At 52.2% G+C, this 14998-nt stretch overlaps 1 protein-coding gene across 10 annotated transcripts in view; it reads right to left on the bottom strand.

The window, feature by feature from the left end:
- Positions 1-11802: 11802 nt before the first annotated feature.
- Positions 11803-14998, bottom strand: part of CADM1 (cell adhesion molecule 1) — a 136998-nt gene continuing 133802 nt past the window's right edge. For all 10 annotated transcript variants that reach the window (XM_064634770.1, XM_064634772.1, XM_064634774.1 and 7 more), the window contains 2 exons: positions 14178-14309; positions 11803-13986 (listed from right to left, as the gene is read on the bottom strand). In XM_064634770.1, the coding sequence (XP_064490840.1) occupies positions 13868-13986; positions 14178-14309 (251 nt within the window). In that variant the 3' untranslated portion in view covers positions 11803-13867. The remainder of the gene's footprint in view (positions 13987-14177; positions 14310-14998) is intronic.

Genomic DNA, 14998 nt, shown 5'->3' with positions numbered 1-14998 from the left:
ACGTGCACACGGTGCCTGCACAGCGAGTCAGACAGTTTGGCTCAGCTGGCTCAGGGAAAGCTCCTTGTGGAAGCAAGAGACCCGCTACAGGTCCCTCTGCTCAGCCCAGAGCGGGCTGGCAAGGCTGTGGGACAAGCAGGGGGTGTTGGGGATTGCAGACCTGACACTCGAGCTGCCTTCTCTCACAAACTGCAGTTTTACTCTGAGCCCTGGCACTGCTGGGAAGGCAGTGGGATGAGGCTGGCTTGGGAAGCAGCAGCAGGACTGCCCACAGGCCAAGAGCCAGATCCAAGTGCCCCAAGCTGTGACCTTGGTCAGACACAGCCATGAGGCATCTTAGACACCTGCACTGAAATGAGATGATGCACATCCCAGAAGTGTCCCTTTCTCTTCCCTGACTTTAAACCAGTTTAGATTTCAGCATTGGCAATGCAGACCTGCCAGTCCCACTGACTGGAAACTCGTGGCTCACCACGCAGTGAGGGGCAGAAAGGGGCAGTGAGGGGCTGAAACAGTGCAGGCTGGAGGCTTTCTGTGGGCCTGGGGTAAATCCTGTCCATCCTGTCCATCCACAGTGTAAGAGCATTTCCTCCCACCCCAGGGACAAACTTTCTAACAATTCTATACCTTTGCAACATCCTTCCTACAGCCCAGGCAGTTCAACCTGGGCCCAAGCACACATCTGGGGGAGTGCAGGTGTTTTATGAGACCCCTCATGAGATGGACAAAGAAGGTCCCAATTCCTGAGTTTTTCCCAGCACAGTAGTCACTGCTTTCCCTGCACTCTAACCCAAGCCATAAAGGACATTCCAGCTGCAGACAGAGCACCAACAGCTGCCTAACAAACCCCGGTAAAGACAACGTGGCAGGATGCAACCTGCGGCTGGAAGTTCTCCGCGGGGTCCCCGCTCCGCTGCTGAGCAAAAGGCACATTTGCTGTGGAAGACGGGCCATTGTTATTCATTCCTGTCCCGTTTGTGGTGACAGCGTTAATCACAGCAGTCTCTGGGAGAAGGATGCTAATGAAGATGTGATGCGGGCAGCGCCGTCCGCAGCCATTTCTCAATTCATTAGCATCCTGTCACTCCGAGGGGTGACCGAGGGGACCCGCGTTCCCACCTTTCACCAAAACATGACAGGATAATAAAGCAACGCTATTTTCCGTCCTGGGGAAAAGCTGAACACATTCCTTGAGCTCAGTGGTTGTTATGGTGAGTCCCTAGAACTAGGAACAAAACCCGGGAACAAAACCCCAGCACCCAACTGAGCAACAACAAAGCATCTTGGACCCCTGCTCGCCCACAGGCAGGTCCAGCAGCCCTGTTCCTCAGTGCAAGGTGCCACTGTACCCGTGGCAAGGAGCAGGGAACCGCATGGAATGAGCCTGAAAATCTGTGTGGGTGTCCCAAGACAGGACAGACAGGGCAGCTGAAAGCCAGGACAGGCAGCTCCCGCAGTGCCAATGCCCTCACACCCCACAAACACTGCCCTCACACCCCACAAACACTGCCCTCACACCCCACAAACACTGCCCTCACACCCCACAAACACTGCCCTCACACCCCACAAACGCTCTGTTCGGTGGCAAAGACACAGAGGAGGGAACAGGCAGCAGTGCACGAGAGGAGAAACTCAAATCTCTGGATCTGGGGTCTGGGCCGTGTTCCTCCAACCAGACAAGGGCCAATGTCCTCTAACATTTGTGCTCCACGTCGTGCCAGGTGAGCAGCACCTCTTTGGCAGGGCAGATTTATTCCAACAGCTCCACATAACAAACAAACCCATTCCACCACTGAAATCAGAGTGGGCAAACACGCTGCATCCTCAGGAAAGATGGAGTGTGCCATAAGCAGCTTTAGGTTAGGAAATACAGGCCTCTGAACCATCTGATGGGTGCCTGAGGTAACGTGATTATACATCAGACAGGTTTCTAATGTAGCTGTGAGCTACATTACATCCTGCTCTGCTGTGGGCAGGTTTCCATGCTGCTTCCATCACCATGACACCTAAACTGAATGTCTGCTCTGACCAGGTGCCGTGTGTTACCAGCAAATATTCAGATGAGCCATGAAGCTCATGCAAGTACTCACTAAATCTGGGGAGACACAGTTTTGCTGATCTCTGTTCTCTTGACAGGGGCTTCATCAACCAATCAGGAATAACAGCAGCAGGCTCTGAAGCTGTGGGTAGCAAACAGCTGGCACACAGCCTTGTAAAATACACTCCATCCACCCCCAAAAATGCCTGTCCAGCTGATTTGAGATAGAGCCATAAACCAAGCCAGAAGATGCATTTGCAGACACTGGGAAAAAGTAACCCAGTTTTCAGTCTGGGGCTTGTTTTTCACCCTTGGCAGACAGGGAGAGGAACAAGCCACATCTCCCTCACTGGGACAGAGCCAAAGCACTGGCCCTCCTCCAATATGATCTCCTGGGAGATAACCCAAATCCCTCTTTGCATGAAGGGGTCCTGTGGAGGGCAGACCAAGCCTGCTGGAAGAGTAACATGGGTTGGTGGGAACCTATATGTCTGCAAGCTAGAGCATTCCAGCTAGGAAAATTAAATTACACTTCTGGAAGGTGAAACAATGTGCCTGTGTTTGAGTGGCAGCATCTGCTTTTAGTGAGACGCTCATGAGCAGTGAGTTTGGCAGATGCCAGTGTGACAAAGCAGCCAGGAGGTCCCTGGCCATCTCAGCTTCCTGCATCCAAAAGAAATCCCATTGTCTCCCTCCCTACTAACAGCTGAAAAGGTCTGGCCAGATGCAGTCAGTGCAAAGGGCCCTGGCTCTGCAGCAGAGTGAGACGGGCACGTGCTGGCAGCGTCCGGGCAGCGCCCGAGACCTCGCACTTCTCTGATTGAATTTCACTCCTCTCCCCTGGATCCCTCCCGGCTTTGCCCCAGCCTCAGCTGCAGCATCATCCGAGCTGTGAACACACAGCCAGCACATCCAGCCACTGCTGCCCGGAGCTGTCAGCCCTGCACAGCCATCAGTGCCTCCTGATGGCACATCCCTGTCGTGGATGAGTGGGGGCAAGGGCGAGGGACCACCACAGGGAGAGGAGGCAGAGTGAAACACAGAGAAGGTGAGCAGGGAACAGAGGCACATCCAGAGCCAGCCCATCTAAAGACACGGCCCTGTTGAGACCCACGTGGGGCTCCCAGCCCTGCACGGAGCCCTCCAGCAGTGAGAGCCACGCACACAGCAACCTCCTGGAGCAACTGGCCAGGAAAATGCCTTTGCCCTCCTCCCAGATGAAAGGAAGTGCTCAGTGCACACTCTGACAGTACAAACCTTTCCTGATCTGATGCTCATTCCTCTTGAGAACTCTCAAAAAAAGAATAATCTCGCTCCCCATCCTCCTCCCACAAGCTCACACAAAGACTCCGGCTCTTCTCCGTATGTTTTTTTTTAAAAAAGACCACGCACTTCCATTTAATTAAAAGTATCTACGTAGGAACGAGATTAATTAATTCTCCTTCTACCCAAGAGCCCTCTCATTGTGTTCGCTTAAATGAGGTTTTAAAATGTTGTCTCTGTGCCGCATCTCGGCCAGTTGTCTCCAGACAACACTTGGGATGTTCTTCCAGCTCGTGCTCTACCCCCCTGCATCTCTTACAAGGAAATGAAGAGCGCAGGGCCAGCCCACTCCCTGCTTTGGAGGATGTTCAGAGTAAAGCTCAGGGCACACGTGGGCATCTCCAGGGATCTGCTTGCCCTCCCAACAGCCCGAACAGGAGAACAGCCCCCACACAACACCTGAAATGCCAGCAGAGAGCCCAAAGGCTGCCCAGCCCTGCTGGAGCACAGTGGAGGGAATGCAGCAGCCAGGACGGGACCTCGTGCCCAACACCACCAGTGCTGCTGCTGAGTGAGAAGCACTGAGGAAGCACCACAGAGCAGCTCTGCTGCCTCCACCACCTCCCAGCACCTCCAACCCCAGCTCCAGCTTCTCTGATGCAAACCAGGGAATCAACAGCCTGAGAGATGCCACTTCCCAACCTGCCACTTTCTGGAGCCACCCACCCGTTTCTTGGTGAGGGTCAAGCACAAAGAGGGTGAAGGGTGACAGCTGACAGAACTCAGCTTTAACCACCCCAAATAAAAGGAAGGGAACAAAGCAGATGAACAAGCTCTTGGCTTTGGAGTGGTGACCTCAAGCCATGCTGCAAGAATGGCCCTGGCTATTCTGCATGAGGAGCAACCCATGGTGTGTGCTCCAGTCGTGATCTTTGCACCCAAATTCCACCTGTTGCAGAGGAAATATCTTCCTACTAATTCAGGCTGCCCGTGCCCATGGTGGGGAGCTTGACTCTTGACTTTCCCCTTCCTGATGGCTCCCAAGGTGCAGCCCTGGCAAAGCACCGTGTTTGCATCCCTCTTTCCAGAGGCAGTTCATGTTTCACCCGAATTCCCTATGATAAATCCTTATCAGAGTGCCCATGGCAAGCCTGTGGTGACTTTGTTCACTCAGATTAGCTCTGCACAGATTAGCTCCTTGCAGCGCTTACCCAGTTCACACACAGTTCAGATAAATGTTTTGACAGATTTTCCTGACTTTGGGGGGGGGTAGTGAGGGGTAGGAGGAAGAATAAAAAGACTCTTCGTCTGCCCATGCTGCAGATAGTGCTGGAGACATGAAATATTCATTGCCTTTCAACTAGGCAGGGTCAACAAGCTAGCAAGCACTTCTCTACCCCCAGATAATGCATCATCACTCCTTCCCTGGCCCCGCTCTGGCAGCAGCTCCTGTGTCTTGCTTCTGCCCTGCACCATCCCAAGCCACCTGCCCTAGAAAAGCCAGGACTCCATGGAAGGATGCTGCTCCACCTGCTCCTTCCTCAGCACCCTGAGGAGGACTGGAGGCTGCAGGGGGATCTTTAAAGCTGATTTGGGATGTCCAGACAGCACTTGTGTCCTCCCAACTTATGTCTCTGCAGCAAATACAGTAAATTCAGTGGATCACCTTAACCTTTGGCATTGTCTCTCCCCTGTAACTCTAATCTTTTATTCATCTCAAATCTGAAAAAAGACTTTCTAGATAGTAAAGTGACAATGAGAGCATTGGGTGTGTCACCTTTCAGTCAGGCAGGGGGACTGTGGATGCCCTTGGTGCCACTCACAGCCTCCCACCTGCACAGGACCCTGATGCCAGACTCAGGCTGGCATTGGTAAGGATGCAGGTGCCTGAGTTCCAGCTCCACTGACACCTGAATGTCTCCCCAGGAGAGTCAGGACTGTGCAGAGAGGAGCACACAGCCTGCCTCAGACAGGGTTGTGATCTGCCTGTCCTCCCCAGACACTCTGTCTGGGGATGGAAATTTCCACCATCCCCTTTCATACACCCATTTACTCTCCACTGGATTTCTCTGCCTGCCATTAGCCTTCAGAGCTCTGATTTGTCACCCTGTCATTTGGACAAATGTTGACGGGCAGAAACAAGCAGGGCTTTCTTCCCCCCCCCCCTTTTCTTTTTCCACCTTCCACACTATCCACTGCCAGTGAGAACATCAAGGGAAAAGGATGAACAACTGACCCATAAAATAAATACAGGGCTTACAGTTTCTGATAGAGATTAAATATTGTAGGAGTCATGACTAGATAAAAGCCAGTGGAAGGAAAAGCCTCAGACCTCAATAGAGCATTAAATAAAAAGAAAGCAGCACATATACACACACCCAGACACAACAAGATGTGTTGCAAGTTTTATGGAGAGCTTGATAATCTGAACTCATTTTGCTTCAAGCAGACTTGCCCTCAGGAGTGCAGCTCAAACATGGCCCTGAGGAGAACAGTAGAGGCAGAATGTGGCTCTGCCCCAGGGCTGCCAGCCTCTGTACCCAGCCACAGAGACACCCCCAGCAGCACTCCCAGTGCCAGACACAGTCCCCAGTCACACATGGACCAAACAGACTGGGGCAGATGGTGTGAGCACATAAGTGGTGGTAGGTAATGGCAGCTCCTCCAGAGCTCGAGGGCTTTGATGGGCACACTTGGCACGATCCACTTCCAACCCTGCCAGTCTCAACAGGGGAAGCTGCTGGCCTAGGAGTTTCCACTGAGCATACAAAGGGTCCCACATCCTCAGCAAACCCTGCTCCTCATGTCCCATTGCTTCACTGCACAACCATTTGCTAAAGCTCTCTCATGACCCAGCTCCTGAACCTGGAGCTTGCCAGGCCATCACAGCTTTAATTTCCCTCTCTCAACTTGCTGGTTTTCCAAATGACACAGATCCCAGGTTTGCTTTTATCCACATGCCCAGGTGAGCAAAGCAGCACATCCCCCTGCAACACAGCCTTGGGCAAACACAGCATCCACACTACTGCAGGTACCTGACAATGGGGGGCAACTCCCCCCCAGTTTCACCTGCCCCCTTACACCCAAACCCACCCACCAAGACCCCCTTACCTGCAGAGCCCAGTCCTGGTGTCCCTCGCTGGTGGCCAGTGCTGGTCTGGTGTGGGCTGAGCACAAAGTACCCACAGGTGTGGGTGGGAATTGGCCACAGCTGGGCAGGGGCGGGGCAGGGGGGCACCACAGGGTACCCCACTGCTCCAGCCTGCCCAGAGGGGGGAGGACCAGGAACTGTCCTAGCATCCACCTAAATCCTGATCCCTGTTTTCCTCCCTTTGTACCATTCCTCTTGGTTTGCCTTAAGCACATGTTTTCCAGGTACGAAGCCATGGCTGCAGAGAAGCACAGCTCCAATGCTGTGCAGTTCTGCCTAAAGTACCCCAAGTTTTAATGCTCACAAGCACAGGAACCTGCACTCCTGGCAGGGTGCACTGAACACTTGCAGACAAATCTGTGAAGTTTTGGGTTTGCTCCAAAGCAGCCTGTTAACTGTGGCACTGCCTGGGCTGCTGCCCCTCTGCCATCCCAGGCCCAGTGCACCCCGACTCTCCAGCCAAGCAATCAGGCAAACACCAGTCAGAGCTAAAGTGGCAGCACAGGGAGAATTGGAGCCACGCTCGGCAGCAAATTAGACATTTAAAAACTGAGGAGAGTGAGTGGTGAAGATTAAATGTGTTATAGATTTGCTGGAGGAGAGGCGAGAGAAGCAAAGGTGGATCATTGACACCCCTCAGGCAACTGGGTGAAGATTTGTTTATGTGCTGGTGCGTAATCAAGTGGGAATGAATGCAAGACACGGGGCCTTAATTTTTCATTTGCAATCAAGGCCACGTACACACCTTTTCTTAGTCACAGAAAAACACTGCCACGCTCCCTGTCCCTGCTCAGCAGCATTACCCAGAGAAGGGACAATTACCAGGAATAATCGGGCTGATTGAGGACAGGAGCACTGGGGGAGGGAACACTCCGGGGTTGCACAGGGAAAGGCTGCCTGGCCAGTGGGTGTGGGAGAGCCTGGATCCTGGCAGGTCCCGGTCACTGCTGAAGCAATGCTCCAGGCACCATGTCCCCCTCGGTTGGGAGCAGGTTACCTTTGGTGGGACACATGTTAGCTGTTTGGGAGCATCACCTGCATGGGAACATGGGGCTGGATGAGGTCCCTGGGGTGCTGTGACTGGGCTGGAGCTCGTTCCCATTTTAAGAGGCTGTTTTTTGATGCTGGGGAAAAAAAGAAATCATCAGAGACCGTGTGAAATCTCACACTGGACCTGTGGCTCTGCCAGACTCGTTGAAAGGACTCTCAGAAGAAGTGCTAATGCCAGAGTCCAGTCTGGGAAATGTGGAAGAGCTGAGAAACATGAATGCCCAAGGCACAGCATGGACAAGGGACACATCCAAGGAGGATGATGTTGGAGCTAGCTGTGCCCCTGCAAGGGGGCGTGGGGCACTGCCTCCCATCCTGGCAACGGGCACAGGGAGCAGGTACAGAGAATGGAAAGCTGACCACAGGCACGGAAAACAGCAGAGAGGAGATGGAACAGAGAAGGGGGCAAAGGAGTGAGGGAAGAAAACAACATGGAGTGTCAAGGCTGGAGATTACCTTTTCCATCTCATTGAGATTCCCGTGCAGGTCCCATTCTGAGGAGCTGCTGCCAACCTGTCGCAGCTGTGGTGCTCAGAGGCAGTGAGGTGCTGGCCCCGAGGGAGGCTGAGAGCAGAGAACAGAGGAGAGAGGAGGGCATCTGATCAAATATTCCCTTTACTCCTGGCAGCCTTCACATCTCCCGCGTGCCGGTTCCGTGCGTGCCCGCTCCCGGTGTGCTCCGGCGGGTGAGGTGCCGCCGGCCCCGCTTGTTGCAGCAAGGAGGGAGCTGTGAGGGCTCCCGGGAGGGGTGGTGGGGCTGTGATGGATGCTGAATCTGGAGTATCCGAGCCGAGGGCTCAACAGAAGTGACATGTACCAACCACCCCCTGGCTGCACAGGCACCACTGCAGCAAGGGAACCCCACTTTTGGGCAGTTTGTTGAGGAAGAGGAGGGGATCCTGCCCACCCCAAAGGATGATGAGAGCCAGCACTTGAGGACTTGGGAAGACGTGAAGGACAATGCTGGTACTGTTGGGATACAAAGCAGGAAAACAGGATTTCCAGGATTTCTCCGGGGACAGGGCACAAGGGCAGCTCTGCCAGGCACCATGTGGAGTGAAGCAGGGAGGCAGACGTGGGTCTGGCTCACAGCACAGTCCTAAGACAGAAACAAAACCTCCCAGGGCTGCCAAATCCCTTTGCTCTTCTGAAGGGGCTCCGTTCCCCTGGCACTGGGGGGGCAGAGTGTCCCCCAAACCACGCTCAGGCTGCCCAGCACCCGGACATTGCTCACCTTGGACTGCAGAGCTGAGGGACTGCTGAATGGCATCTCTCCATACCCTTCCTATCTCTATTCTGCATCCCTGTTCCATCTGTACGTGTTATTCCTATGCTGCCCACATCACTCCAGGTCTGTGACTTACAGGGCTGCTGCTATCCTGCAGAACAGGATAAGGAACTGGAGCAGGAGAACACGGCTATGGGCAGATAGGCAGAGGCACACGGGTTAGAGCTGATATTAAAGTAGCTCGGCCTGGGCTGACAGGGAAAATGGATGGAGAGCTCCACAGGCAGCACTGGCACCTCGGTGTGAGGCACCAACAAGTCCTTCTGAGCAGAGAGTGGGGGTCTGTCAGTCCATCCACCTCTGGTGACTGAGGGAGAGGATGAGCAAGGAGCAGACCTGACATCGGACAGGGAGACATCCTACTGGGTCCAGGTGTGGATCCATCTGCTTGGCACCCTCTGGCAGACAAGGGCTGCAGGAGCTGGTGATGTCCTCCCTCACAGCAGCTCCAAGGGGTCTCTCTCCAGGACAGCCTCTGCTGGGAAGGATGGCTGAGCTCTTATCCTGCTTCTCACAGGCTCCAGCAGCACAACTGGCCCTCAGCTGGCCTTCAGTCAGTTACTTCAGCAGTTTGCTTATTTAACTCGAGCTCTTTATTGCACTTAAGTTTTGTTTATTCTCCTAAAGTTTATTTTCTTCACTTAAAGTTTGCTAATTCACTTTATTTTTTCACTTAAAGTTTATTTTTCCACCTAGAATCTGTTTGTTTACCCAAAGTCTGTTTATTTAACTGAAGCTCACCAAGGAGCTCGTCAGTTTGCAGCCCAGTGCAGGGTGTGCAGAGCTCTGTCCATCTGCAGAATCACTTTTCCTGCACCTCCCCAGAGACCCCATTAAGCCCTTGCCCTGCTCACTGTGTACACAGGTGTCCAGGGGAGACCTCGAGGTGCTGCAGGGATCACCTCCACAGCTGACTCTGGAAACAGGACAAGGCCAGTTTAAACTCTTAGTGACCAGTAGACTGAAATTCTTTTCCTGGTTGTACTAATTCAGATGTAAATTATTAGCCCAAGTGTTGGGTTTTAGGTGGAATTTGGGTTTTCCCCTTCACTGAAATTATTACATCCAGATAAAGCTGCTGGGACCCAGTGCTGGGGACACACACGTGCCCCCGCCCGATCGATGCCATCCGGAGCAGATGTTATCCCAGGCGGCACAACACCGGCCGCTGCCTGGAAAATGGGATTGGATCTTCAGAAAAAGCTATTAGCCCCTTGTCAGGACCCTCTGATGAGAACTGACTGGCCGGCGTGGATCGATGCTGCCAGACGCGTGCTCAGCCTCGTCCCTGCTCCCCTGTATTCCAATCACCCACCCAGGACCAGGTACCTGCTACCTGATGTGAGTTACAGTGTCATTTATGGCTAATTACTCTACGTGGCACAAGCTTTTTGGCAACTTCAGCCTGGCAGAAAAGGCTGTAATTACACAAGTCAGACTCAGTTACTCAAAATAATTCCTACCTGTATTTGGTTAAAAAAAGAAGAAAGTTAGGAATTGTATTACCCAATAAAATAATTGTGCAATTAGGACTTCTGCAACTTTTGAAAATGCGAAGTTCAGGGCAAAGACTACATTCTTATTTGAAGTAATGGTAATTTTCTTCATTTTCATGAAAACCTGACAGTGTCCTCAGCTCTGTGTAACGGGACAGGCTCAGCAGCCATGGGGTCACATCTGTGGGGAACGTGTGCAGCATCCCAAGCTGAACACTTGGGATATGGGAATCACTAAGTCTTATTGCTCAATGTTACTCTTTCCAGCTTTCCCCATCCATGTTTTTGTATCTCAGTGTCTGAAAGTTAATGCAGAGGGTTTCAACAGGAAACTGATCCTGCACACTACAGGTAGTTTCTTGTCACCCATTTGTAATGTGTAAAAGCAAAGGACCAAGTAGGAAATGGGAAGAAAAGCACCACTAAATAACCTTAAAACCCTGAAAGATATGGACCCCTGAGAGGATAAATTACAGACACTGCAAGTGTGAGACACAATTAGCGCTGGCTCGAGGAGAAGAAAAGCATCGTGAGCCGGCACCAGGGGCCTGCAAGTCTCAAACCTCTTCTGCATTGAAATAATTGCAATAGCCATGGAAACCATCAAAGCCGCGCTGCTCATTTCGGGTAAGAAAGGGGAGAGCTGCTTTTTTGGCTTTGCCCTGCAGTTTCCCCCTCAGTGTCACAATCTCTCTCTAAGAAAAACGCTGTTTCTGACACGATCACATGAGAAGCACCGAGTGCTCCGGAGCTGGACACCGGCCCTGGAGCAGCAGCAGCCGCCGCCTCCGGCGCCCGTGCGGCTCCTCCTGCGCGTTGGGTGCGAGCGGACGTTCTGGCAGCGTGTCCCTCGGTACCATCTCCTCGGAAAGCAATTGTCTTTCTCCTCCTCCTTTGTGCAAAACACAAAAGATTGATGGGTCTAATTTCAGCGCCGCAGCTGCCTCGCAGCCCAACTCCGGGGGCTGCGGCGGAGGGAAGGGCTGGAGGAGGAGGCGCTGCCGCCATCGACAGCGGCCTGAGGCCGGGAGGAGGCAAAGGGATCCTTCCCGGCAGCACCTGTTGGAGTTTGGTGTCTTGAGGAGAACAGACATGGTGTGCTGCAATTTGGAAATCCCAAGCACTTTTAAGAAAATCTGGCAGCACCAGAACTGAATGGGAGATGGGAACAGGGCAAAGGAGGTCACACATTTCAACACTCACCTTCCATGCCAGGATTTAGACATGTCTGCTATTTAAAGCTTGTGTACCAACCTTCCCCAGCTCGGGAAGGCTGGAATATCAATTTTCTCCACGTAAATACTCCCCAAATAAAACAATTCAGCAACCATAAACAAGAAACTTGTGAAATCTACTCTATATTTAACGCAGCTTCAGTGCATCAGGTTTAACTGCTCTTGCTCCAGGCAGTGCTGGGTGTTACCTGCCCAGCACCAGCTCCTTCTGCCCACGTCGGTGGGTGAGCTCTGATGGTGGTCTCTGTGACAGCCAGGGATAAAGAGTTCAAAACAAGATCTAGTTTTGTAACATTAATTTTTTTTTATTAAGAAGACAGATATTTTTATAGTACTTCTTTTCCTTTGTAAAAATGGGATACATGAACCAATACAAAATGTGAATGGGAACAGATGGATATGTATTTTCTTACACTGTAACATCTTCCATGGACACCTTAAAACAGAACTGGCCTAAGGGGAAAAAATAAAAAGGCCGGGTAAATAAAGAACAAGGTTGTTTATCATCAGTTTCGCGTCCTTCATTTGTGATCCTCCTTTAAACAAGGTTGTTCTTTCTTCACGCTTCAAAATCCTAATGATCTAAAGCTGTACAAAGTAATACTCAACAATACATTTCAACAGTGCACTGTATACTGAAGAAAAAATACATAAACCGATATACAACTAAAATTCATATTTTCCTGGTTTTTTTCTCCTGTTTTTATGTGGGTTTTTTTTTTTTCATTTTTTTTCCAATGCGTGGGGCCGAAATTTTTGCAATCTACCTGAGACGGAAAACACCAATCAAACACATGAACCTGAGACATGTCAACATTGTAAGTCAAAGTTACATCGGTAACACTGCACTACGGTACACTTCCAAACAAAGATGGGCTGCTCAAGGCCAGGATGCCCGTCCCGTCCCGCCACCGCCGGGCCACGGAGCCCCCGGCCCCGACCTGGCTGCTTCTCACCGCGATGGGGTTTGGCAATGGTGCTGAGGGCTCAGGACAGAGCTGCGCTCGGCAAAATCTGCTCGGAAAAAAAGGGCGTTTCGCGAGGTTCTGCTTGTGAAGAGAAGGGGAAAGACGGAATCTGCCCGGGAACGGGCTCGCTCGCTGCGTCAGGCCCCGCCCCGTTCCCAAAGGAATCCCGCACTGTAATGATCCTACCAAAAACAACAATTAAAAAACGAACGCACAAAAATGCCCCCCCCGCCCCGAAAACCCCTAAAAAGTCCCCAAAACCTGACGCTAAGATTAATGCTTCCCTTAAATAAATCAGATACATTTGCCACGTAAACACAATTAAAAAAAGTATCGCTCGAAATCCATGATTACTCACCAAAAAAAAGTCAGCATCTATAACTTTATCCCGTCCTCCCGCTGCGGTTTGCTACCTGCCGCTTCTGATTCCGACTGAGCCAGAGTCTCCCGTGCACCTATGGCTTTAGTGGTCATTAGCACGCTCGTGGTAACGCGAATTCCCACATTTTGCTTAGCGGGTAGAAAAAAAGGCAGTTTTGTTCATCCAGCTGCTCTCCAGGTCTGGGCTCACACATCAGAGGGGCTTTACCTGCTGCCCCTGCGGCTGCCGAGCAGGAGAGGATGAGGAGATGCCCCTGCACCCGGGAGGGCTCTGCCTGCCCAGCAAGGAGCCCACTCCTGCGTCCCCGTGGCCGAGCAGCACCTCTGCCGAGCTCCAGCCCATTTCCCAGCCGCCACCATTGAAAGCACCTGAAACAGCCACAAAGAGGGGCTCGGGGGGTGTTATCCGAGCCTTGACGGTGACAGGGGAACGGGACACGGGCACACTGAACTGCAAACTACGCATCTAAAATGTGCTGGTTCTCCTCCGATGAGCTCGAGTTCTGAACGGAAACCGGTGAAGAGAAAAAAGGGGAAACACCTTCAGAGAAACGCACCTACTCCACGGGGTCCCAGCTGGCAACTCCAGAAACAGGAAAGGGGAAACGAAGAGCCACAGAAACCCGAAGGGAACTAACGCACAGAAGCCCCTCTTCTTCCCAGCCTCCCCCCGACCCGAACGAACAGAAATTAAACAAGGCACAGAATCTTCTGCAAATGACTTCACTAAACTAAATCCAAGCTGGACTTGGCCAAAAAAAGAAAACCCAAATGAACTGAGGTGTCGAACAGCAGAGTGTACTTTACGAGGAATATTTTTACACAGCGAATCCCGGACCCTCCCGGCCTCACCGCTCTCCACCCATTTGCTTTTTTTTCCTTAAAAAAAAAAAGACACAAGCTGGTTGCAACTTCCAAGATCACTGTCTCTGTAGCGTTTAAATAGGGCCAGTAGTAACCGTCCACGGTTGGACACCTCATGGGAACCAAGGCTGCTCTAGATGAAGTACTCTTTCTTTTCCTCGGAGTTGTTTTGTCCCCCCTCTGCGTTGATGATGGCTGTGTCTGCGTCGGCCGCATCATCTGCTCCTTTGGCTTCATGAGTGAAGTATGTACCTGCAAGGGAAGAGGAGGCTCTGTGACTCCTCGTGAGTCCCGGCACGGTGCCGAGGGAGAGACTGATGAAGGAAACAAAAATGCCACTGGGAGAGAAACTGGGGGGTCTGTTGCATCAGACAGCACGACCTGATGAGGGAGGGGACACACGTGCCAGGCCTCTTACGCTCCAGTTTCAGCCTCTGTCTTACCTTTATGTCTGGCAAAATATCGCCCTAAAATGATGAGTAGGCAAAGCATCGCGAAGACGACGACGGCAACGACGCCGCCAACCACGGCGTGGTCCACGCTCCGTATCGCCCCCTCCTCACCCGCGCGGGAATCTGTCGAGATCAGAAGAGGAATAAGAGTTGGGGACTCACTACGATGCTCTTGGCAGGTCTGGCGGCAGCTGCTCCCAGGACAGGAAGAGCTGCCCTCGGGCTCTCCAGAGGAGCAGGGGTGAAGCACGGAGCTAACTAGACAGATGAGTTCAGGCAGAGGAACTTTGTCCGGAGCCGAACTGATCTGGCAGCTCGACTTGTGAGGTGTTTTCCGCTAAAAGCAGCAGCACTACAACTACACACGTGGGAGACAGCTGGGAGAGGGGAGGGAGGGCACACGGAGTCATCGGTGGGGACCTGCTCCGGGAAACTTCCCCACAGTGCTCCCCAAATTTCAGCCTCCCTCGCGGGTGGGGCACAGGGAAGAGCAGTGCAATACGGGGGTATTAATATTTAGCTCTGAGAAATGTCATTAACGAGTGCCCTGTTGAAAATATTTCAACTTCAGCCCAAAACACTCCTTGCCCTAAACCCAGCCCACCCAGCACAGAAAATCTGTTTACAACCATCCTCTGCCCCGACTCATCCGGGTTCCACCATTAACCACCACCTTTGCTGTTTGATGCAGCCCGTGAGGACACGACACTCTTGACCCAAACTGTAACAGCGACTCTGAGGCCAACAGTGAACAGTAACTGAACGGTGCCTCCGACTGCTTTACTGCGTTTATTTAACTCCTCACCACACAA

The sequence above is a fragment of the Pseudopipra pipra genome, chromosome 23, assembly GCF_036250125.1.
Source record: "Pseudopipra pipra isolate bDixPip1 chromosome 23, bDixPip1.hap1, whole genome shotgun sequence".
Classification (NCBI taxonomy): Eukaryota; Metazoa; Chordata; class Aves; order Passeriformes; family Pipridae; genus Pseudopipra; species Pseudopipra pipra.
This window is presented reverse-complemented; position numbering and strand designations above follow the sequence as displayed.